This window comes from Cebidichthys violaceus, unplaced genomic scaffold, assembly GCF_023349555.1.
Source record: "Cebidichthys violaceus isolate CVI_PGR_0920_01 unplaced genomic scaffold, fCebVio1.0.p SCAF_120, whole genome shotgun sequence".
In the NCBI taxonomy this organism is placed as follows: Eukaryota; Metazoa; Chordata; class Actinopteri; order Perciformes; family Stichaeidae; genus Cebidichthys; species Cebidichthys violaceus.
In genome coordinates, this window is record NW_027176286.1 from 67093 (window position 1) to 89866 (window position 22774).

General features: G+C 39.7%; 1 protein-coding gene across 1 annotated transcript; it reads left to right on the plus strand.

Moving 5' to 3' along the window:
- Window positions 1-5071: 5071 nt before the first annotated feature.
- On the plus strand, window positions 5072-22647 carry hif1al (hypoxia inducible factor 1 subunit alpha, like). Its single transcript, XM_068706858.1, has 15 exons — window positions 5072-5204; window positions 11613-11806; window positions 12536-12747; window positions 13683-13767; window positions 14015-14130; window positions 14643-14827; window positions 15008-15114; window positions 15672-15819; window positions 15951-16237; window positions 17154-17341; window positions 17567-17662; window positions 18429-18592; window positions 19638-19749; window positions 20095-20218; window positions 21146-22647. Exons 1-15 carry the CDS (start codon window positions 5170-5172, stop codon window positions 21211-21213), a joined length of 2121 nt encoding a protein of 706 aa, XP_068562959.1. The 5' UTR covers window positions 5072-5169; the 3' UTR covers window positions 21214-22647.
- Window positions 22648-22774: the final 127 nt, after the last annotated feature.

A 22774-nucleotide genomic window follows, 5' to 3' on the forward strand; every position in this document is an offset into this window, starting at 1 on the left:
GTAGTTGTTAGGAGCGGTTCACGTTTTTTGTGTCTTTCCCAAGTCGATAGTTTTTTCAGCCACGTTAGTGGCAAGAGATAACAATGACTGTCTGTCGGCCATTTTGTACAGACATTTGTGATTCCCAGAGGATGAACCCTTCTGACTTTGGTGACTTAGTTTGGTTTATGAACGAATGCCTGCAAAACTAATGACATCCCCATCAGTCTCAGCTAGCAAATGTTAGCATGCTAACATGCTGAACTAGGATGATGAACATGGTAAACATTAGCATTTAGCTCAAAGCACCACACTGTGCCCTAGCAGAGCCACTGGCATGGAAGTTCACTTGTCGTCTTGTGTCCATTTCCATAGAAATGTGTTGTTTTTCTCAAAAAAAACAGCCACCAATGAGCACGACATCAGACCTTTTGAATCACTGGGGGAAAAAAACCTCAACTCAAACACGAAACTGTGAATACATATTCAGGAAGCACGCTACAGACTTCCTCCTGCATGAAATCATTTTAATTTCGTTGTATCCATACTGTCTTTTTCTGACCCTCCCCGTCCGCTGCATCGTGATGGAGTCAGGGATCGATAAGCGGAATTGAAAAAGCACGTTGAATAACAAATAATTGGTTTGTTTTAAAATTTTGGAACAGGTTTGAATTCAAAAACCTCACTGATAATCAACACACCTGCATGCCAAACTATTTCTGTCCACCTCTAAGTCGTCAACCAGAGAGAAAAGGGGACGTCGAGGTGTTTCTGAGGATCTGCCTGCTTTGTGTTTTTGGCAACAAACTACGATCTTACATGTATTATAGAATTGGAGGCTTACAGTGCAGCAAGCCGGCAGTGCTTTTATCAGCATTTTTATGAGTTATGGAGTTACCTCTCTGACAATTCATCCTATAAATAGCAGAGCAACTTCCAGCATTGCAGAAGCCAAGGTTATACCCTTGTAGCAGCAGACAAAACCACCAGGTTTCCTCACAGCCCATATACACTGGTCGTCATTGTCATAGCAACAGCAGAGAGTCTGCCACTAAGTGTGTCTCGAATGAGCTCATGGGTCTCGATCTCGACTTAAAGGCTAAATGAATGCTTCATCGCGACGGGGAAAAACTAGATCTGTTTATGGAATAATACACCCCAAAATATCAACCTTTCTTCTAAAGTATTGAAGTCAACCCTGAGAGAAGTTGTGCTGCTTCTGATGTTTAGGTCTGGTTCACAGTTGTAAGAGTAACTAAACCCCCAAACCACTTTGTTTGGCTGAAAACCAATGCATGTGGGTCATTAGAAGTGCTGTTGGTGGATCCAGGACCAAATCTATCTATAGTATTTGAATTCTACATATTGTGTTCTAATTATGCATAGTGACTGCCCTCTGGTGGTTGAAACACAGCTATTGCAATTGATTTCAGCTATTGGGATGGCAAGTGACGTGTAGAATGCTGCATAATTTTTGCACATCTGGTTCCCTCGTCTTGAAATCAGTGTTGTTGTTTTTAATGGGTTTTTGGTTAGATACCTGAAATAAGTTATTTGGTTAACACAAGCTTTAGAGATTTAAACTTTTTGTTCAACAAAATAATAAAATACGCCAGTAAACACCCCTCTTGTGAATTTTTAAGCTTTTACAAAATGCTAACAAGTGGCTAAATGAGACTACTAGACGTCATAAAAATGGTGTTCATTTGTGAAGGTTATCTTGCTGAACAAAGCGTGAAAGTCTCATAAACTAAATAACTGTAACTAGCATGAAAAGCATGGTTGAATTAGCAAGCTAGCTAGCTAACTAGTCAACCCCTAAATGAGTAAAAACTTCATGACTTTTTTCACATTCTAAAGGCATTTTTTTAAATATCCAGGGAAGACGCACTTCAGCCAGAACTCTGGGGTTTAGTAACTTTTTAAGATGCATTCGGATCACAAGCGGATAATTACATGTGTGAACGCACCTTGATTTAATGTCTCAGGCCTCATCCGCGGGTGGTCAGGAATGCATTTGTTCACATTAGCTGTGTGTGTGAATGCAAATGTGTTCCTGACTGCATTAAACTCAGTATATTAGTATTCATACAGCATGCCAAACCTTCCAAACTCTAAGGGAGTTATCTTCTCTTTGTCCGCCTCTTCTCACGAAACTTAAACTTTATTACAATCGTCATATACATACATGAATATGACATACATGATACATCATCCTAAGCATCTAGCAGTAGTGGGCTGAGGAGCAACTTGGGGTTCAGTGTCTCGCTAAAGGACGCTTTGACATGCGGAGAATGGGAGCCGGGGATTGAACCGCCAACCTTGTGGTTAAAGGACGACCCACTCTGAGCATCAGCCGCCATCACATTTTTCCATTTATTGTTTTTCTGATCACAGTCCTCTTCTTTAGCTCTACAATACATCCAAGTACATATGTGTATTTTCAAATTTGAATGTACGTGTGTAAACATAATCAGGATTTGAAGAAAAGATACCAGGTTTGTGAGTCCTGCACTCGGACTCGAGAGAAATTATGGTCCTGCTGCTGACGTGAAGGGCTAACATTGAAGCAGATGTGAGCTGTGAAACACAACGCTTGTATGTTTGTATGTCGCGCTTGTATTTTTCTTGTTTTTGGAGCACATCATCTCCCGCAATAGTCCCTTCACTATTTGACATGTGGGTGAATCATCGACCGGGTGTGCAGCTCCACTTAGCCTCAGCTGAAATCATTAATATCAATGAAGGTGGTCAGAGGCTGGATCGCTTATTGGGCCAAAAAGTTGAACGTGACAAATGTTAACAGATTAATTAAATACCATCCTGCGGGGCAAGATTTAATTTCCAAAACCTACTTAAACACTCACTATTTCAAACAAATAAAAGATGCAGTCTGTTAAAAGTGCTTTCAAGTTTTGTCATCCATTTGTTATTGCTTTCTGAGCTTTTAAAAACAACCAATTTGAATTGTGTGCTTCATTCTGTCAAAGCCAGAGGTGAAGGTAAAGAACAGAGTAAATAAATGGAAGGTGTTGGTTTTCATTTGGCTGTGGAAGCATTTAGGATTACGTCTCAGGGGGCTGTGTGCTCACAATGAACTGAACAAAAGTCATGGAGTCCCCTGCACACATCGCTGTGTCCAGACAGGAAGTCAAATGAGACGACAACATTTCAAAAAAATAAAACTCTTTTGCACACGAAACAACTCATTACCAAGGGAACAAACATCATTCCATGTATGTTGTTCACTTTTATGTGACATTTCAGACTGAAACAAGACACTTTATTTAAGCTTTTCTTGTTTCTTATTTCTCCCTGTTTGTTTGTGTATGTTTGAAATATGCACACACACACACACACACACACACACACACACACACACACACTCTATCTCACACACACACATGCTTTCACACACTTTACACTCATTCCGGTGGAAGTTATAACGGCAGAATGATGTCACTGTGTCCAGTTTGTATATGGAGATCTGTTATTAAAACCAGAAACAGTCGTGTGTGTCTTGTAATGTATATCCGCATGACGTTATACGTGTTCAATATCAGTATGATTGGTGAAATGGGAATACCCAAATGACGTACAAGTACCTCAAATTTGTACTTCAGTACAGTACTTGGCTCCATTGGTTTCCATTTCCATTTAGTACTTAAATAAATTGACTTGAAACTTGCATGAGTGTGATTAAACAAAGTTCATTCAGTACATTCATTTCAGCAAAGATAAAGATAAATTATCATGAGTGGATCCCAGAATAAGAAACGATGCATAGTACAAATAAATGTAAATTGATTAAATACTTCATATATGCAACAGTTCAGCAGTAGCTTGATAAACATACTGAAGGTGATCGGTAGAGGGCGCTGCAGTTAAACACAGTCAGCTTCACGACTTCTCTGCCTCCGTAGAGGAAGATAACGACACAATTCCCCTAAAGCCTTGAACCAGAAACCCTCACGGATGTTGCAGTCCGTGAGTCTGAAGATTGGGATTGGGTTCCCATTCAGTCTACGCTCACCAACTTCCACCCCCACCACAGTTTTGTTTTGACAGAAAACGACCCTCTTAGCCAAAAAACAACAAAAAAAACGATGGCGACGTGCCTCTGACACGGGGCGTTTTTCGTTCAGACGTCGGTTCGGGTCCGTGAATGCGTCAAGTTACAAACAGACATTAACACCGGAAATCAACATACCTCTAAAAAAATAAATAAAAGCTCTGTCAGAGGGGAAAAATCCTTCTGTGATTTTATGGCCTACTTTTTCTCTCCCTCTTTATTGAAGATTGTGAACAAACAGTCATTCAGCACAATTCTTGCTCAATTTTAGTGTGTAAAAAATAAAATATGACAAATTTAAAAGATAAGGTACCTAAACATATTATTGAACAAAAACATAAAAAGTAAATACAGTTTAATTAGATGCTACAGGAAAGTATTCTTTATATTTTTAATATTATTTCCTTGAACATACAAAAGTAATTTGTTATTATATTTTAAAGTTTAAAACATGATTTTGTATGTTCACTTTTTTGTTTGAGGTTAATTTACACAAATTTACAAGTTTAATTCAAATAGAAAAAATATTAAAGTTTGAGAAGGAATGTGCCCTCTATGGTTCCCTTCCAGTGGAGAAAAGATGATGAGGTGCAATTTAGAGTGCCCTTCTAGTGGAGAAAATATGATATAGTGTCCTCTAGTGTTCCTTTTCAGCAAAGAAAACATGATATAGTGTCCTCCAGTGTTCCCTTTCAGCAAAGAAAACATGATATAGTGTATAGTTACCAATGGGCAAATGGAATAAATGTGATGCAGTGCCACATAGTCTGACCTACATGCTAGGAAACTTCTTGCACTGGTGCCCTTTTTTATTTTTTTCACCCTTGCCCCTCAGACTGCTTGGGTCGGCAACTAATTACAGTGTTTAAGTAAATGTACTTCATTACATTCTAACACGGCCAAATAGCTGGGGGTAAGTCTTAAGGACAATCATCTTAAAATCGATTCTTGTGATATCAATTAGACTTTTATTTTTTTGAATATGACCGGAAACGGCGTTTCCTTACAGGTGTAAGCTTGACACAGCTGAGGGTTTGATACCGACACTGTTGTCCTGTCTGGATAAGCAGAAACAACAATATAGAGCAGAGTCTCGGTGCTCAGCTGTCAGAGCGACCATGGAGGAGAAAGAGGAGACCGTCGTGGTCAAACGGTGAGGCCGATTTATTCAAATGCGCATTCCATGTCTGTGTATTTCCGTGTTGTCTTTTGGGTTCACTGCAACTTTCCGAGTCCCAGTGAGCCATTGCAACCCCCATCAGCGGCTGTGATCATGACCCAGACTGTGCGTTATGATCCCTGCGACGTCGTGACAACATAGGATTTAGATTGAGTGTTTTAGACGTTTCATTCATGTCTCTTTCACGTTACATTAAAGCATAAATATGTATGATCCAATCATATGATATGCATTATTCATAAATGGGCCATTCTGCATAATGAGTACTTTGGGTATATTTTTATGCTGAAAAAATAAAATACTCTGTATGCTACTTCCACTTTAAGTACAATATCTGAGTACATCTTCTACTTCTGGGAATCATAGTGTAATTACACATGTTACTACTGTTGGTTGTGGTTTATTTGTGCTTCTCATTGTGAAGTAATCATTAGTTCAGGTATATTTTCATGATATTCTTTCCACTTCCCTGCATTATTTAGCTGTGATACCTGTAGTGTATTGTGTTGTTACTATAGTTCCTGCCTCATGCTGATCATTAGTGTAATCACAGGTTGTTTGCTTCATGGATTCACTCATATTTCATGCTATATCATTTTTTATTATGTCCAGCAAACACAAGTAGGCAGCTGGAATGAGTTCTGTGACACCTTTTTTATTAAATGGTGAAAGCTTAAAGATGCAGCAGTGTAGTTTTGTAGAGTGATTAAATGTAAAATGCAACATTGTGAATCTGCCTCTCAACAAGCTGTTAAACTGCTGTGTTCATCCACACATTTGGTGCAGATCTATTTGGTTTCACAGTGAGAGTGTATGGTGGCCTGAGAGGACAAAGTTAAAGAATAGGAATAAATCTGTAATTAAGTGAGCTACCCTTGTATTCTAGTGATTAATCTGCCTACAAATGTAGTTTTTACCGTTTTCATTCGATGTCCAGTATAGATGTCCATATTTGGATGTACATTTTGGGCTCAGAGCCATTTTGAAACCACAACCGGCAGCGTTTAATGGAAACACTGAAGCCGGAAATAGCCGTGGGAGTGGACTCACTGCTTCCACCACGTGGGAGGTACACTCGCACATACATGACCTGAGAGGACCCCCATCAGCAGGTGATGGTAGAGTCAGCCGTTCAGCTGAACAAATGAATCTTCAAGCACACTGCACAGTGTGATGTGTTTTCAATACATCAGGGAAAACAGAAAATCACATTTATTTGTGTTTACTGAAAGATGTTGTTTGTGGAACACGATCCTTACTGAGACGACATGATAGGAAAAACAATTAGTTATAACACATGGATGTAATTGCTGTTTCCATTTTCTCAAATGTGATTTTCTGCTTTTTGTTGTCTTATGTAATAGTAAAATTAATATATGTTATGCTCTGGACTTGGACAAGTCAATGTCTTTTAAACTTTATGTAAGTTATGTGACATTTTATTGACTAAACAATAAATTGAGAAAATCATTGGCTGATTATTGGGTATTGAAAATGATCATTAGTTGCAGTCTTTTGTCTGTATTAAATAAAGAAGTAATCATTAGTTAAAAGTACCAGAAAACTGTTTAAAAGCTCGCAGGATACTGAAGTCAAACTGGTATTTTGCTGACTTGCAGACTTGTATTTAACATCAGATTTGGACTTCTCAGTGTGGATATCATCGAATATAATCAATATGAGGCAGTTTGTGCTTTGCATATTTACTGCACCATCTGAACCATCTTTAGTTTGGATTCCATTCAAATGTGGATGATAGTGATGATTATGTTGTCTATTTGCTGCCCAGTGTTCTTTACTTATATGCCCATATTGTGTAAAACGTATGCACTATTGCTGTGTGCAAAAACTCCTGTAAGTAGTGTCCGTTAGGGCTGCAACTAATTATTATTTTCATTATCGACTGAGCGATCTATCCTCTGGGCTATTAAAAATCAGAAAGCACTTTAAAAAGTCATAATTTCCCACAGCCCAAGGCGACCTCATCAAAAGTCTTCTTTTGTCCATCCAATAATCCAAAAGCTTTTCATCGCATAAGAAAAAAAGAGAAACGGCAGATCTTCACAATGTAGAAGCTGAAACTAGTCTAGTTTCAGCTTCTACATTGTGAAGATCTGCTGTATGCCCAAAATGCCGGCATGCATTTTGGGCATTTTTTAAGTGTGTGTAAGTGTTCAAAATCTCATTTAGCCAGTGTTCATAATGAAGAGAAGGGGAAAGGATGAACGAGGGAGCGATTTTGAACACTGCTCTGATTTTGGAAAAATCTCTTTAAAAAATAAATAAAATAGATTGTTTAAGCTTTTTTCTTCAACTTTCTCTTGTGACAAAGCTGTGAGCTTCATGTGTTCCTCACTCACACTGAAGAACTCCCACAGCATCCCTGTATTTTGAGGGTTTCGACAGTCAGTTTGTTGACTGTTTGTTTTGGCGAGCGGTGTGTTCCAACCCCGAACATGGCAGAGCTCGCTGTGTCATTCAGAGTTTAATATGTTACATACATGGAATGTGAGATGTCTGTGTTTGTGCGTGTGTGTGTGTCCTGTGGTTGAGGACAGTAGAAGGCATTGTGTTCAGTAAATGTTAATCCTTTACCTTGCAGTTCACACACACCTGTGTGAAGGTGTGTCTTTGCCTGAATATATTTTACTCGGCGTGTGTGGGTATGTTTCCCCATTCACACACTTTAACTTCAGTAACCACAGTTTGTTCTCCATCACACACACACACACACACACACACACACACACACACACACACACACACATTTAGCAATAGGAAATGGTTGCCATCGTGTAGCTCTGCTCTGAGGTCCACTTGGCTCTCTTGTTGATGTTGTGTTAGAAAGAGGTAGACAGTATTTTGTTTCATGGGTTATTATTAGCAGCAGTATTATTTACAGTGGTAGTAGTACTATGAACAGCAGTAGCAGCAGCAGTGTTATTGTTAACAGTGGTGGTATTTGTATGTTGTGCAGATTGTAGATCCATCTGAGATGAACGTGTGATTTTTGTCACTTCAATCAATCGTCCAGTCATATTTAGTATTTGCATGCTCGCTAATTGTAACATAGTAACACTTAATGTGGCCAGTACGTTTGGTCTATATAAACCAACACATATTCACATTTGACAGGTAGGCATTTGGGAAAAAATATTAATAAATTGAGTATTAAAATAATTGATGCATTGTTTAATTGATGTAATGGGAAAAAATATATCTCCCGATTTATAATTAGAAGTTTTTCCAAAACATTGATCAACTTTATTGTTTCAGCTTCATGCTTCATACAGTTTACCATTTTAACATAGTATTGTAACATACATGCACCTTTCAAGCAGTAGCAGCAACAGTAGTAGTATAGCTGTAGTAGGAGTGGTGTTAACAGTAGACAAATCACAGCAACTGTGTAAAAAATTGAAAATAAAAATCAATATTGTTTTCTACAATTATAAAAAGTTATTCACCAATTTTAAAAAGCAACTAAAATATAACATCATGGTTTCCATTCACTAAATCAAAATATATCAAAGTAATAAAAAAAAACCTGGAAGTCAAATACACCTTGCAATATCATATCACAAACATCACAGCAGTGTCAGACAGCCCATCTTGAACATATTCTCTTTTCCCCGTCAAAAACCAAATATGGCACAATTTACCTTTTGATAGTAGCTCAATGGTTCCCAACCTTTTCAGGCTTAAGACACCTTAAAACAAAGCTACGTACTTGTGACCCTTTTCAGGCCAGAAGATGGAAAGTTATCCGGTAATTTACTGGAAAGTGAGTCAAGAAAAAGTTTTTTCTTCTTTCTGTTAATCGTTACGTGACCCCCTTCAAAGTCAACTCAAAATAACATTCCCAGAGCAGATGATTTATCTCTTGACTCTATTTAATGTGTAACGTGACAAAGCTACAGTTGTGGAAGTTTTGATGACATGGACGGTTCAAATGGGTAATTCCTCAGCAGCAGTCTGAAGTGGGTTTGTCTTTGGTCTGCAAATACTCACTTATGAAAATAATACCAGCATGTTGGGTATCAGACATGACACACTTGACCATTTTTAAATAAGCTGTGTGTTGTGTGGCGTCTCCTACGGTAATTATTAACACAGAAGATGTTGCCAGATGTTTTGCTGGAGGGTCTGCAGAGTTTCTTCATGGACACACAGAGACACGGTTCTGGCTGCTGAGAAGTTTTTCTGAGCTGGTATGCATGGAGTCCAATTTGATTTTTTAAGTTTGCCGACTCACCCTGGTGGTGGTACAGCAGCTGTATCTCTTTCCAGACGGCAGTAGAACAGGTGGTGTCTGGGTGGGTTTTGTCTTTTTAATACCTTTTGAGCTTTGTGCAGGCACCTCATATCACTGATGCTCTGTAGATGGGTACCAATGATGTTCTGGGCGTCCCACCACAGTTTTGTAATGTTTCCTGTCAGGGTGCTCTCTGTTGCTTCTCTTAAGAATTTTACCTTCTTAAGTTTACGTCTGTCTTTCCTCCTTTTTTTTTAAATCAACATTCAGCTCCTTGGTTTTACTGACATTTAGCAGTAGCTTGTTCTCTGTTCACCACTCTGTAAGATTGTTGATTTCCTCTATATGAAGTCTCATCGTTGTTTGTAATCCGGCCAATGACCACGTGTCATCTGCAACAATTGCAGGCGTTCTTCACACTATAAACTCAGATCGGTAGAGATAAGGTAGAAAATTGGCGCATTTTCATTTTTAATATAGGCTCAATATTAATCACACTACAGTCACTTCATGTTGTTTTAAATTTCTCTACTATCTCTATTTTAGTTTAATAAACCTCTTATTATTAATTTCACTATTATATTTTCACTGTTAACCTGTACTTATGTGCTGCTGCAACTCTGGGGATCAATAAACCTTATCTGAAGTTAGTTGTGTGTGTTTGTTTCAAGGGGAGTGTGATCACTGTGTGTTTGTTGTGTGTGTAAATGACAGAGAAATGAAAGCCTCCTTTTGTCTTGTCAGCACATGTTTTCCATGGGATAGATGAAGAGAGAGGGGGAGGAAAGACAGAGGGGGAAGGAGCGAGGGAGGATCTGGACGGTCTCCCAGTAGCTGAAATAAACAACATTCTGTTCTCCTCAGTTTGGGACGTTTCCCTGTTTTTGCCTTCAGCTCTGTTCCCACTTTGAAAAAAAAACAAAAAACATCCAGGAATGTCCTCAGAGCTGAACTCTCTGGTCATGATGTCTCATGAAGACGCAGAGGCCTTTGATGTCTCACCCGCTTTTAAAAACACCAGAGATGAACGGCAGAGGGTTCAAGATTTTAAGACTCAAGTCAAAGATGCCAGAGCGAGACTTTGAAAGGCAACATGGTAGAGCTCAAAGAGGACTATCATTTGATTCAGATTGTCTCTGTTCTCTGGTGGTTGATGTTTTTGAGGTGTTAGATATGTATTTTTGAAAATAAACGTATTAGAATTGTACTTAAGAACAGTGTTCCATTGTTGTGGTGCCTCTCAGTATCCACAGATCAATAATACAGCTTAAATTATGATTTTCGAGATTGGCACAGCAACAGGACTCCAGGGTTTAAGATTGAAAGTTTAATTTGCCTATCTTTCTCATCCTCCTTCCACCCATCTCCTTCCCCCTTTCCTCCTCTCCATATATATCCTTCCTCCTCCTCCCCATCTCTCTTTCCTCCTTCCCCCTTCTTCGCTATCTATCTGCTTCCTCCCCCTTTCTCCTCATCTATCTTCTTACTCCTTCCTCCTCCTCCTCCTTCCCCCATCTCTCTCCTTCATTCCTATCTATCTTCCTTGTCCTCCTTGTCCTCCCCGTCTTTTGTCTTTCTTCCCCCTTCTTCCACTCTGCCTATCTCCTTCCTCCTTTTCTATCTCCTTCCTCCCCATATTTCTCCTTCCTCCCCTTCTATCGCCCTCCTCCTCCCTGTAAATCTCCTTCCTTCCCATATATCTCCTTCCTCCACATCTATTGTCCTCATCCTTCCCCCTTCTTCCACCCTGTCAATCTCCTTCCACCCTGTTGATCTCCTTCCTCCCTATCTATTGTCCTCCTCCTTTCCACTTCTTCCTCCTTGTCTATCTCTTTCCTCCCCATCTATCGTCCTCCTCCTTCCCCCTTCTTCCACCCTGTCAATCTCCTTCCACCCTGTTGATCTCCTTCCTCCCTATCTATCATCCTCCTCCTTTCCACTTCTTCCTCCCTGTCTATCTCCTTCCTCCTCCTTCCTTCCCATCTATCGTCCTCCTCCTTTCCACTTCTTCCTCCCTGTCTATCTCCTTCCTCCCCCTTCCTCCTCCTTCCTCCCCATCTATCGTCCTCATCCTTTCCCCCTTCTTCCTCTCTGTTTAATCTCCTCTCTCCTTCTTCCTCTCGTAGCACCAGTTCGGAGCAGAGGAAGCTGCGTTCTCGTGATGCAGCCCGATGTAGGCGGAGTCAGGAGACAGAGGTGTTCTATGAGCTGGCCAGCACTCTGCCACTCCCCCGTCGAGTCTGCACCCACCTGGACAAATCCGCCATCATGAGAGTCGCCCTCAGCTTCCTGCGGATGCACCACCTCCTCCTCCGACCCGGTAAGAAGCATATCTTCAGATGGTCGTCCGTCCCGACGGAACCTGAACACTCCCCAGTTTTCTCTTTTATTGTTGAGTTTTCATTTTGTCATGATACAAATGCCACCTATAGTATATAATGTTCGCACTGTATCTCAGCACAAAATGCTGATTTCATTAAAACAAAAAAAATGTTTTGTTGTTGCATGGCTCAGCGATAGCAATGTCCAAATGTTCAATAGCGAAATCCATACAGCATCACAGGAGAAGCAGCTCTCTGACACTTTGCACGCTCAGCATTTGGGTTTTTCTGGCGATATGAGTCGGCTCGGTGCTGTTTTGCTCCCTCAGGTGCGACAGTAGAGTAATAAAGTCATCAATAATAAAGGGACGACTCTGACTTTATATTATTATTCAGGCGACAAACATGCAAAATGCATCAGGATTTGACAGAGTGGTTCTGCTGATAGCTGTGGTCATACCAGAAAACATTCTCACTGGAAGAAAAACAAATAGTTTTTTTACTGTTAATGCATTTTTTATACTTAGGGTTTATTTATGAGGTCCAAAAATATGACAACAATGTGTCCAATGACTGGAGAATAGGATAAACTAAAGAGTAACACTAGTAAACACAAATGATGTAGAGTTACAGTGAAGCAGTCTGGTTTGTTAAATCCAGCAGGCAATGGAAGTTTGAACCAAAGCTGCTCTGTCTGTAATAATCACCTGGTGTTTTTTTTACTACAGGTGAGAATCAGAGAGAGGAGTCTGAAGAGAAGGAGGAGAAGGTGGAGAAGGAGAAGAAGGAGGAGGAGAAGAAGGAGGAGGAGGAGAAGGAAGAGGATCCAATGGATTCTTTCTATCCTCAGGTGCTGGCCGGCTTCATCATGGTTATGACCGAGGAGGGAGACATGATCTACCTGACGGAAAACATCAGCACACACATCGGCATCACACAGGTAACAGCAATCTGGTATTTTACACCATTAGGTTCATCAATAACAGTTCAGTATATTTATTGGAACTCAAATCGATACCCAAAGCACAGGTAATCGCTATCGTAACTTATTCCTAGCTTAATTCAATTTAAGAAGTTGAAGCACTCGTTTTACAAGAAAACATGAATCATTTTTCATTTTAGATATTGCTAGAATTTAGTATATTAGCTGTTAATTATAATCTTTTATACAAGTGAGTGCAGTTCAAAGTGCTTCACAGATGACTGATGGGCCAGAAATAAGACGGATCAAGTGAAATCAACAGAAAAGACGATAGCAATTTGGAAAGTTAACAATTTGAGATCAATGCAATCTCAGGCAATCTCATAACATTTTTTGCAACAATTAAATTTTAAAAAATACAATAAAAGCTAGTACAGTAATGTTATTTAAATAGTATGAAATGAACACTAAATTAATAAAGTAGAATAAAATTATAAAACTTAATTAGAATAGAATAGGTGATTAATGGTAATCAGTATGACATTTTTAGGATGTTTCCTTAATTTTAGTTTTTACTGTAAGCCTCTGGGACAGTACGTGACTTGCTCTGAGTAACCCGAGCCAAAAGAGAAGCCTCCAATCTATTCTCAGCTCTGTTTGGGATCAGGTTTGTCTTTGAAAAACAACTTGGTTACGATAAGCAGGGATTCAACAGCATCTGACAGGGATTCAATTCAATCTAGTATATTTGATTCATTTATCAGCACCACAGTGAATTGTTCAATAAAGTAAAGAAATATGAGCACAGATGAACTTTTAACCAAGACATCAGTCATACATGATTGTACATGAAATATATGCATAACATACATAGTAGTATCATGAATTGTGTTTCCATTTCAGCTGGTTTTCCAACCTCAAACTGGTTTGGCACTGTTGTTTGTTGTTTACAGCTGGAGCTGCTGGGTCAGAGTATCTATGACTTCGTTCATCCCTGTGATCAGGAGGAGCTCAGAGACCTGCTGACTCCACGTCCAGGTCAGACCTCTATTTATTATAAACAACAGAAATCCTTCAAACAGATGGCATTCCAGGTTTTCTTCCCGGGAACCAAACTGGACTTGTAAACATAAAGCTTGGACCTGTGTTAATGTTAAACAAACCCACGTCTTTGTCCAAGAAAGTTTTTTCCATAGTTCAGACTTTTTTTTATGGATGATAAACATTGAAGTTGATAACCTTCTGTGGGCTAGTTGCGTTAGCTTTGTCATCATGCTGCTTTCAGGTTCCTGTAAGAAGCCGTTGGCAAAACGGCCGAGCGAGAGGAACTTCTTCCTGCGGATGAAGAGCACTCTGACCAGCAGGGGGCGCACCGTCAACATCAAGTCTGCTGCCTGGAAGGTGCAGTGTTACCATGGACACACAAAGCCAAACAGCTAGTGTCCTCACACACACACAGCAACAGATTTCCAGTTGGTGCTTATTCATGCCTGATGTAACAGCAGAGACACATTTTTTCTTTTTTTGTAATGAAAAGGTTCTGGAAGCATCCGATTCTATCCGAATGCTACAGCCTGACTTCTCAATCAATGTTAGCCTGGTGAACTTCTAAAACAATAAAAAATAAATAAGAGAGTAGCATGGATATTTAAATGTAGGCCTCTGCATTAAATGGACTTGTTGTCCAATGATCAAAGATACTTTTATCAGATATTTGCTGGGGACTGTGTGAGCCGGTCACAGAGCTACATGCTGCCATCTTGACGCGCACTGATCAAGCTAGCACGGACAGCAGTGGTGGGCGGGGCGAATGTTATGTGGGAAAACCATGTTAAACAAAATGATTTGTATTTTTTACATACTTTGAAATGTGTCTGGAGGGGACCTATAATCTTCGCTCTCATGTTCTGCAGGTTCTCCACTGCACGGGTCACATCCGTCAGCTGGGCAGCGGCTCCGCGTCGCCTCCTGCAGGCAGAGTGATGACTCTGCTGTGTGAGCCCATCCCTCACCCGTCCAGCGTGGAGTTCCCCCTGGACACGCACACCTTTCTCACCCGCCACAGCATGGACCTGCACTTCACACACTGCGAGGGCAGGTAGGACCAACTCTGAGTCCCGTGACTGAGCCTGACCTTTGACCTCCCTGTGGATGGGAGGCAAGAGAAAAGGGAGGTTTTTTTCACATGACACAGAGAGATAGGAGAGAGAGGAATAGAAATTCCTGAACCTTTATTTTGGATTTTATTTCTTCTGTTTTTTTTTCTTCCGGTTTCCAGGGTGACAGAGTTGGTAGGATACAAACCTGAAGATCTGATTGGCCGCTCAGCCTACGAGTTTCATCACGCGCTCGACTCTGATCACGTCAACAATAGCCTGCACACACGTGAGTTTCTGCGTGTGTGTGTGTGTGTGTGTGTGTGTGTGTGTGTGTATGTGTGTGTGTGTTGTACCAGAAAAAAGACATACTGTACATTTAAATACAACTACATCCAATACTAATACTGATTTATTTTTTTCTTGAATATACAAGTCTTTAAAAACTACCTGAAAACAGTATTAATGATATATATAAGCATGTAGATGTACTTTTTAATTATTACTTCTAGTTGTTAAACCATGTGTCTCCATTTCCAGGAGCTTCTGTAAGAGAAGCAGCACATTTGAGCTCTTTTTACCATATTTGGGTGTCTTAATTCTTTTGTTTCATGGATTGTACATTATAGAAGCCCATAGAAGAATTTGTAACATTTTAAGTGGAAGTCAAAACATGACATTTGGACAAATATGTTATAACTTCTGTAAACAAACGGGACAGAGAATGAGTCCGCGCACACAGAGGCAGGGTTTTAGTCAATGCTACCATCTTCTAGTCTTTCATGAATGTACCTTGTTTTTCATACCAATGTCTTATTTCTTTGTTTGTGTCCCTGTCTGCTGTAGTGCTGTCCAAAGGTCAGGTGAGCACCAGACACTACCGTTTCCTGGCGAACGGCGGGGGCTTTGTGTGGGCGGAGACTCAGGCCACCGTCCTCTACAGCAGCAGGACGTCGCAGCCCGAGGCCGTCGTCTGCCTCAACTATATTCTCAGGTAACAAGTCATGTCACATCGAGTCTACGGTAACAGTAGATGTGGGGAGGGATGTGGTGATACATAACGGAAGCAGTAAACTCCCTCTCCTACTCCTTCTTCACCTCCGACATGGTTCTCGTCTCCTGCAGTGCCGTGGAGCAGCCAGACCTCGTCTTCTCCGTGGAGCAGACCCGTTGCGGCCGGCCGCCTGAAGCCGAGCCCCACACGCCGGCGCTCCCGCCAGAGGAGTGCAAGGCTTCCGACATCAGGGACTCTGACCCCGACGGTGAGCATCTCACCAGCTCCAGTCAGACTGAGGGTGCAGGTTCGAATCCCGACAGTGCTGAAGAGCTCTTCTTCAAAGTGAAGGAGTCGCCAGAGGAGTTTCTCCAGTTGACTCCCGAGGCCGGAAACGCCATTGTCCCACTGACAGGAGGTGAGACACACCAAAGACATTCATATTTATATATAAATATTTATATATATTATATTATTTCTTTGTCTACCTAAAATGGGAACTAGCTATAGTATCTTGTAAAATGTACACTCAGTGCCATGTTTGACGTTCTTTGGCTTCCTGTCTGTCAAAGAACTTATGTATATCAAATTACTATAGTTGGTTTAGCATTTCTGATCTTTTGCTTTGTTATGAACCATCCAGACCTCTCAGGTCGGCTTTCTGTCCCCAGAGTCCAAACTAAACACATAAAATCTGCCGTCATTTTTTAAGCTGCATACATCTGGAACAAATTCACATAAAACTCCACTTTTCTGTTTGCTACTGTCTTTTATTGAATTATTTTTTACGCTGCACTATAACTTTTATTGATTTTTTGTGTACTCCTATTTAAGCCATGCTAACAGCTAAGGCACTGCAGTGCTTTGAGCTAAATGCTAACATTAGAGTGCTAACATGCTAATATTTTACTATAAAATGCAGAAGGTTGCTGTTTGTAAACACAGCGTTCAGAATTCACCCCGAGTGGAGAGAGTTGGTGAGAACGAAGCTGTGAAACAATCAGAAGAATCAAACGTTACTTTCTGATTGTTTCACAGTGGTTACGCTCTAAAGCACAAATATACACATCAACACCCCCTCACAAACCTGCGGTAAGGTGCCGGATAATTAATGAATGCAGCCCAAAGCCATTTTAATGTGTACCATGTTCACCACCTTTGTGTTAACATTCTAACATTTGCTGATTAGAACGGAAACACAAAAGAACAGCTGAGGTTGATGGAAACATGTTTAGTTTTGCAGCCATTTATTTAGAAACCAACGTGTGTCTTGGATTAAAAACGTATTTTTTGCTTTTATTTAAGAGTCTCTTTGTGTTTTCTGTCTCTGTCAGATTTTGTTGAGTTGTCGTTCACCAGTCTGCCCAGTCCAGACTCAGTGCCGGACCACCCTCAGGACCTGTGCACTCCACAGCTGCGCCAGCTCCTCTCACCCATCTTGGGCCCCATCACTCCACCTTCATCATCATCATCATCATCATCATCACTGTCATCACCGGCCTTCCCACCTGATGTTGAGTTGGTAAATACGAGCCTGACATATTTTTAAAACTTTGAAAGCATAAGTTTCTCTGTCTGAATAAATGGTGAACTCTATTCACTTAGCTTTATTGGCACGAACAAAAACACAGCAGTTTACAGAATATTACACACATTACATAATTAATAATTAAATACACAGGTGTCATATTTTACTAATGCAGATATACTCTCTCTCTTTATTCGTTCTGTGTCGACCTTCCTTTAGAGCCCCTGTAAGGAGGAGGTGACGGACACCAATAAGGTGGAGAAGTTCTTCGCTATTTGGTCAGAGGATGGTCAGAAGAAAGAGGAAACACTGAAGGTAACAGCAGAAAACACTCTTCTCTCAGAAGACGAAGAAGAATTTCTTTCTGCCACAGCCTGGCTCTAAAGACGAGAGACACACGGGTATACTTACGAATAAAGTGATTTATTAATCAAAAAGTAAGTAAATGGAAGTCAAATAAATGGAAGGGACAAATCTGTAAAGTCAGTAGTGTAGGGAGTGAATGTGTGGAAAATGTGCTGTAAATACAAAGAAAAGAAACCAAAAGACACAGCAAAGGTCTGGGGTGAGAGGAGATCTGCCAACAAATGATTTCTGCTGCTCAACCAAACAGTGGGGCCGTCACAAGGGTCCTATTGTAAGATTTAATTTTTATTATAAAAAAGGTAAAAATCTTGTTTTTAAAACCTCTATAATTCAAATCTCAGGGTGAAAATCAGATGATGAGAATACGTCTTGCAGCCCAAACACACTGTGTAACTTTGAACAGCTACTTCTACAAATTGGTCTGTTTACGTCATAACAGTGGAATCATATTACGATGATGTATGCCACAACTGGGACATGAATTTGTCAGAAAATTTGACTCTCTAACTTGGAATTATTTTGTGGAAATTGGTCAAAATCAAAGAGCGTTAAACATCTGGCGTGTAAGATCATGATAAAGATGACTTTAAACTATCAACAATCCATCAGATCTGATGGCTGTAAAAACTCAAAACCAGTGTAACATTTTTTCAGTTGTTTGTGGACAACTAAATGTTACCTAATGTTTTTTTCTCTTTCTCTTTTTTTTGTATAGATGGAGGTGATGGATCTGGAAATGTTGGCTCCTTATATCTCTATGGACGATGACTTCCAGCTGACCGTCCTCAGCGGTCTGCCGGAGGAAGCCGACATATGTCCGTCTTCTTCTTCGTCCGAGCCCTCAGCTGGGACACCTGCAGTCACAGGGAGCAGGAAACGGTATGATGAGCTACTTCCCTCCGTACACTCACATTTTCAAGGATTGTCAGTCGTGAAGCAGTCAGTGACATCCCTGAAATGATCATAAGAGGGGAATAAAAGTGTAGAAAATTAGACGTGCTGAAGAGAAAGAGAGGAAACAGATATTTAATGCAAAGTATGCAAAAATAGATTATAAAGGAAAAGATGCAACATCTGTCCATCCAATCTTAAATTTGTCTGTGCACAAGCTTTTAATAATCCGTCAAACATTTCTAAATTGATTTTGAGGAAACTTGCTCATTCTTTTATAAAATAAATTGTAAAAATACACTTTTTATGAAATAAAAAAATATGTTTACAAAGCGGGACTGATGACAAATGGAGCTGCAGAAATATGAGCATTTGTGAGCAGCCTTCATGAAATGTCAGACATTTGCATATCAAGTGGTTCACTCCAAAATAAATGAGATAAACAAGCATACCTTTTGCCACAAAATGATAATTAGCATTTGGTACAAATGCTGCAATAATTCGTATCACACATGAGATCGCAAGCTTTCTCTACGCAGCGTGTCATAAGTAGAGACTATCTCGTAGATCATAAATGGGACAAATTGCTTCAAGCACCATTTTGAAAACAGGGCTTCTTTTGTCCAAACACTACACACAATTCTCACATCCGCACACACAAGCAGCAGACAACCTCAGCTCTTTTGCTAAATGAAATACTTCACTCAAAACAGTTTTAATAACTGTGCATCATGTGTCATTTTAGTGTATTAGTAATTGGAAGAAAAAACAAAAGCCTGTATGACAACTTTACGATAATCAGACTTTTCTTTCTAGCGGACACAAAATGTAAAGTTTGTCATGAGGGTGGCGCCACAGATGAGACTATGTCGTTATCTAAATCAAAAGGGTTTATCTTACATTTGAAACTTATTTACTTACCTGCTTCAATGCAGGTTGTACAAACTCTATAATGCAAGTCTAAAAAATTCAGCATTAAAAAGAAAGACAACAAATGTTCCTCATGGTTCACAATCTCTTCGTCTTTTTTTAGAGCTCATAACCCAGATGAGGAGACGCCGTCCCAGCTGATGATTCAGGACAAGAGACAGAAACAAGATTCTTCCTCAATAGAAGAGGAACTTCTTCTCAGCCACAGACTTCTGGTGAGTGATAAAAAAAATGAAGTAAAAAGCTTACCGGCCCCTTTTTTAAAGAAGTTTATTGAGAATTTAGAGAATGAAAGAGAAGGAAGATTCAACATTTACCTGGAACAAGGGAAACTTTCTGAAAAAAGGAAGGAAGATCATTTATTTGAGATGATAGATGGAATTTATAAGTCTGACGTTTTTGCAGAGCAGAGAGAAATGAAACATTTGATTCAACATTATCTTTAAAAAGAAATTGCGCCTAAAATAATTTCACCTCAATTAGTGAAAATGTATTCAAGATTTGACAGTTTTATCATCAAACAAAGCTCCTCCTGACCTTTCTTCATTCTGCATCATCAGAGCTGTCTGGAGGAAACCGACCAATCAGATTTGTTCCTGGACCCGGGTGCTGAAGGGCGAAGTCATTTGCTCACAGACAGAGACCCTGTTTTAGGAGGCACACAGGGACTCTGTGATACTGCAGGTAAAATTAACACACACACACACACACACACACACACACACACACACACACACAGTTACAGAGAAACCGCAGTGACTTAACAGTTTCCAGCCTCAGACTTTTAAATTAGTTGTAGGTAAAATGAAAACCATTGTTAAGTTCAGGGGCCGAACAAAATGTTCCTGAGGGCCGCACAGTTATGACTTATTTTTTTTAATATAATTTGACACCAAAGTCCTCAGCTCGAGGATGAACTCATTAGTGTTTTGGGCCATAACTGAGGAACTTACATACTGTTTATGACTATTTCACATAAATGTCTCACAGGATAAAACAATTAAGTTTTGGACAGATGTAAACAGATGTTGATGTAAACTGCAACTTGACTTGTTGGTGGATGCATAATACTGCGAGGCGGTAATAAGCATAATAAGCTACTTTAGTATGACTTTTTTTTAAGCAAAATATACCATGACACACTATAATCTGAATTTTATGATGTTTTAATCCTTTTTTTATGACATTTTACATTACATTACAGTCATTTAGCAGACTCTCCACTTAGCCACGGTCACCCGTACTTTATGACATACTTTACTTATTTGTATCTCTTTTACTTCTATATATAATTTCTAAAGAATGTGAGTGATTTTATTTGTCTGGGAATTTAGCCTCTTATGGTTCAATGCAGGTGGGGGGGCAGTTGCTTAGACCATTGGGGGATTTGGCCTCGGAGGGTCGCCGGTTCAAGTCCCCGCTCAGATCAAGTATGGAGCGTGGACTGGTAACAGATTTTAACTAATCCAAATTGGAACGTTAAAATCAGGTGTAACTGAGTTCTTAAAGGGCCATACTGCCCAAAATCTTTTGCGTATCAAACGCCCTCTGCAGGTTAACAAAGAGGCCGCCATCACTCCTCTAACGCCTTTGTGTTGCTCTCTCTTACAGCTCTGATGAGGGACATATTCACACCTCGGCCACCTGACCTGTTGCCACCTCTAACGCTCATGACTTGACAGAGCTCTTTTTGCGATCAAGAGTCGCCCCGACTTCTGCGCTCAAACTGCCGGATGCAAATATAGACTGACACACATTGTGTAACCACGCTTTGAGGTCCGTCGTGACCTCGACGCCTTTGTAGCTGAACCAAGAAAGGTCCAAGTGAGAACTGATGACAGGTTGTAAAGCAGATGGGAGGTGCTGCAGTTTGCTTTCTTTAACCCAGTCGCTTGTTTTCCCTCTACATTTTAAACGTAATCTCTGATTCAATGTGAGAAACCAGCAGGTGGTGCAAAAAATATGTTTTCAAAAATATCCTGTGAGACAAATCTGGAAATATTTCTCTGTGCAGCTAAATGAAGTTCATCACACCTTTTAATTTGATCACATTTAATTAGTTTCAGTATGTGTCATTTAGGCATGATGCGCAGGAACTCCCATAATGTTCTGCTTTAACTTTGAGCCAACTTCCTTCAAGTATGACTTTTTTTTTTCAATCCCACTGTCATTTTGTGTTTTCTTTTAAATTACTTATCCAAAAAAAAAGAAAAATCATATCAGTGGCAGTGTTTATTTCAGTGGCATATTTGTACTGTTATTCCTGTTCTTATTCAGTTCATAACTCTGAACTGTTATTACTGTGTTATCTAAAACCACGATGGCCTCCAAATTACTCGTAGCGTTTGTTTTAATCTTCCTCTGGTGCCAGGTTTACCTTATCCAGCGCTCCATATAAGCTAACGTGAGGCGATCGATCACATGTTTGGTGCTAGCCTGAACGTGTTTACTACAGAGGAAACACAAAGTGAGCTTAAGAAATAAAAAAGCAGTTTGGTTTGTCCTTTTTATTATAATTAAAACCAATTAGGAAATAGAATGTGATTACAAACTGATTCTAATAAAAGCAGTAGATGTTTGTTTTTTTAAGTAGCGACAACTTATCATGCTATCTTTAGAAATACATTTAAAACACTAGTATTGTGTCAGATCTGAGTTTTATTTTATGACTTGTAACAGACTGCCTCAACATGCTCGGTGTAAGGAGAGTAGACTTGTATTTTACAGTTGTAGCATTTGATGAGTATATCGTATTGTGTGTCATATTGTGATTTCTTTTGTTTCCAAGACGTCTGTTATTTTCTACAAATAAACCCTCAAACTGCCAACTGTCCTAAAAAAAGACACCTTTTTTGTTTTTATTTTTTGTTTTTATTTCAAACCAGTTGTTAGTGCCTTTTATCATTTAAATATTTTGTACAGTTTCATCCTGTTTACATTCTTAAGCTAAAAGTTGTTGAAGCAGAAGCTTGTTCGTGGGAGGAGCGGCTCCGTCTGTAGGTGAGCAGTAAATGTTTCATCTTCCCAAAAAACGGGAGCGTATAATACATTATTTAAACTACTAATGACTAGATGTGTTTTAATCCATAAAAATGTAATCTTTTATTTCCTTATCATTTGAATTGTGTGTTTTTATGAAGGAAAAAAATAATAATATACTATGAAAAAGTAAAAGGTGGTTTACTGACTTCAAAACGGTTGCTATAATCATACAACAAAGGGAAATGTATCTGCCAACAT

Coding starts and splice junctions, on each gene's coding strand:
- hif1al (XM_068706858.1), top strand. CDS start 5,170: ATGGAGGAGAAAGAGGAGACCGTCGTGGTCAAACG. Junction 13,768..14,014: donor CCTGCTGACTCCACGTCCAG/GTCAGACCTCTA, acceptor TGCTGCTTTCAG/GTTCCTGTAAGAAGCCGTTG. Junction 18,593..19,637: donor GTCACAGGGAGCAGGAAACG/GTATGATGAGCT, acceptor GTCTTTTTTTAG/AGCTCATAACCCAGATGAGG.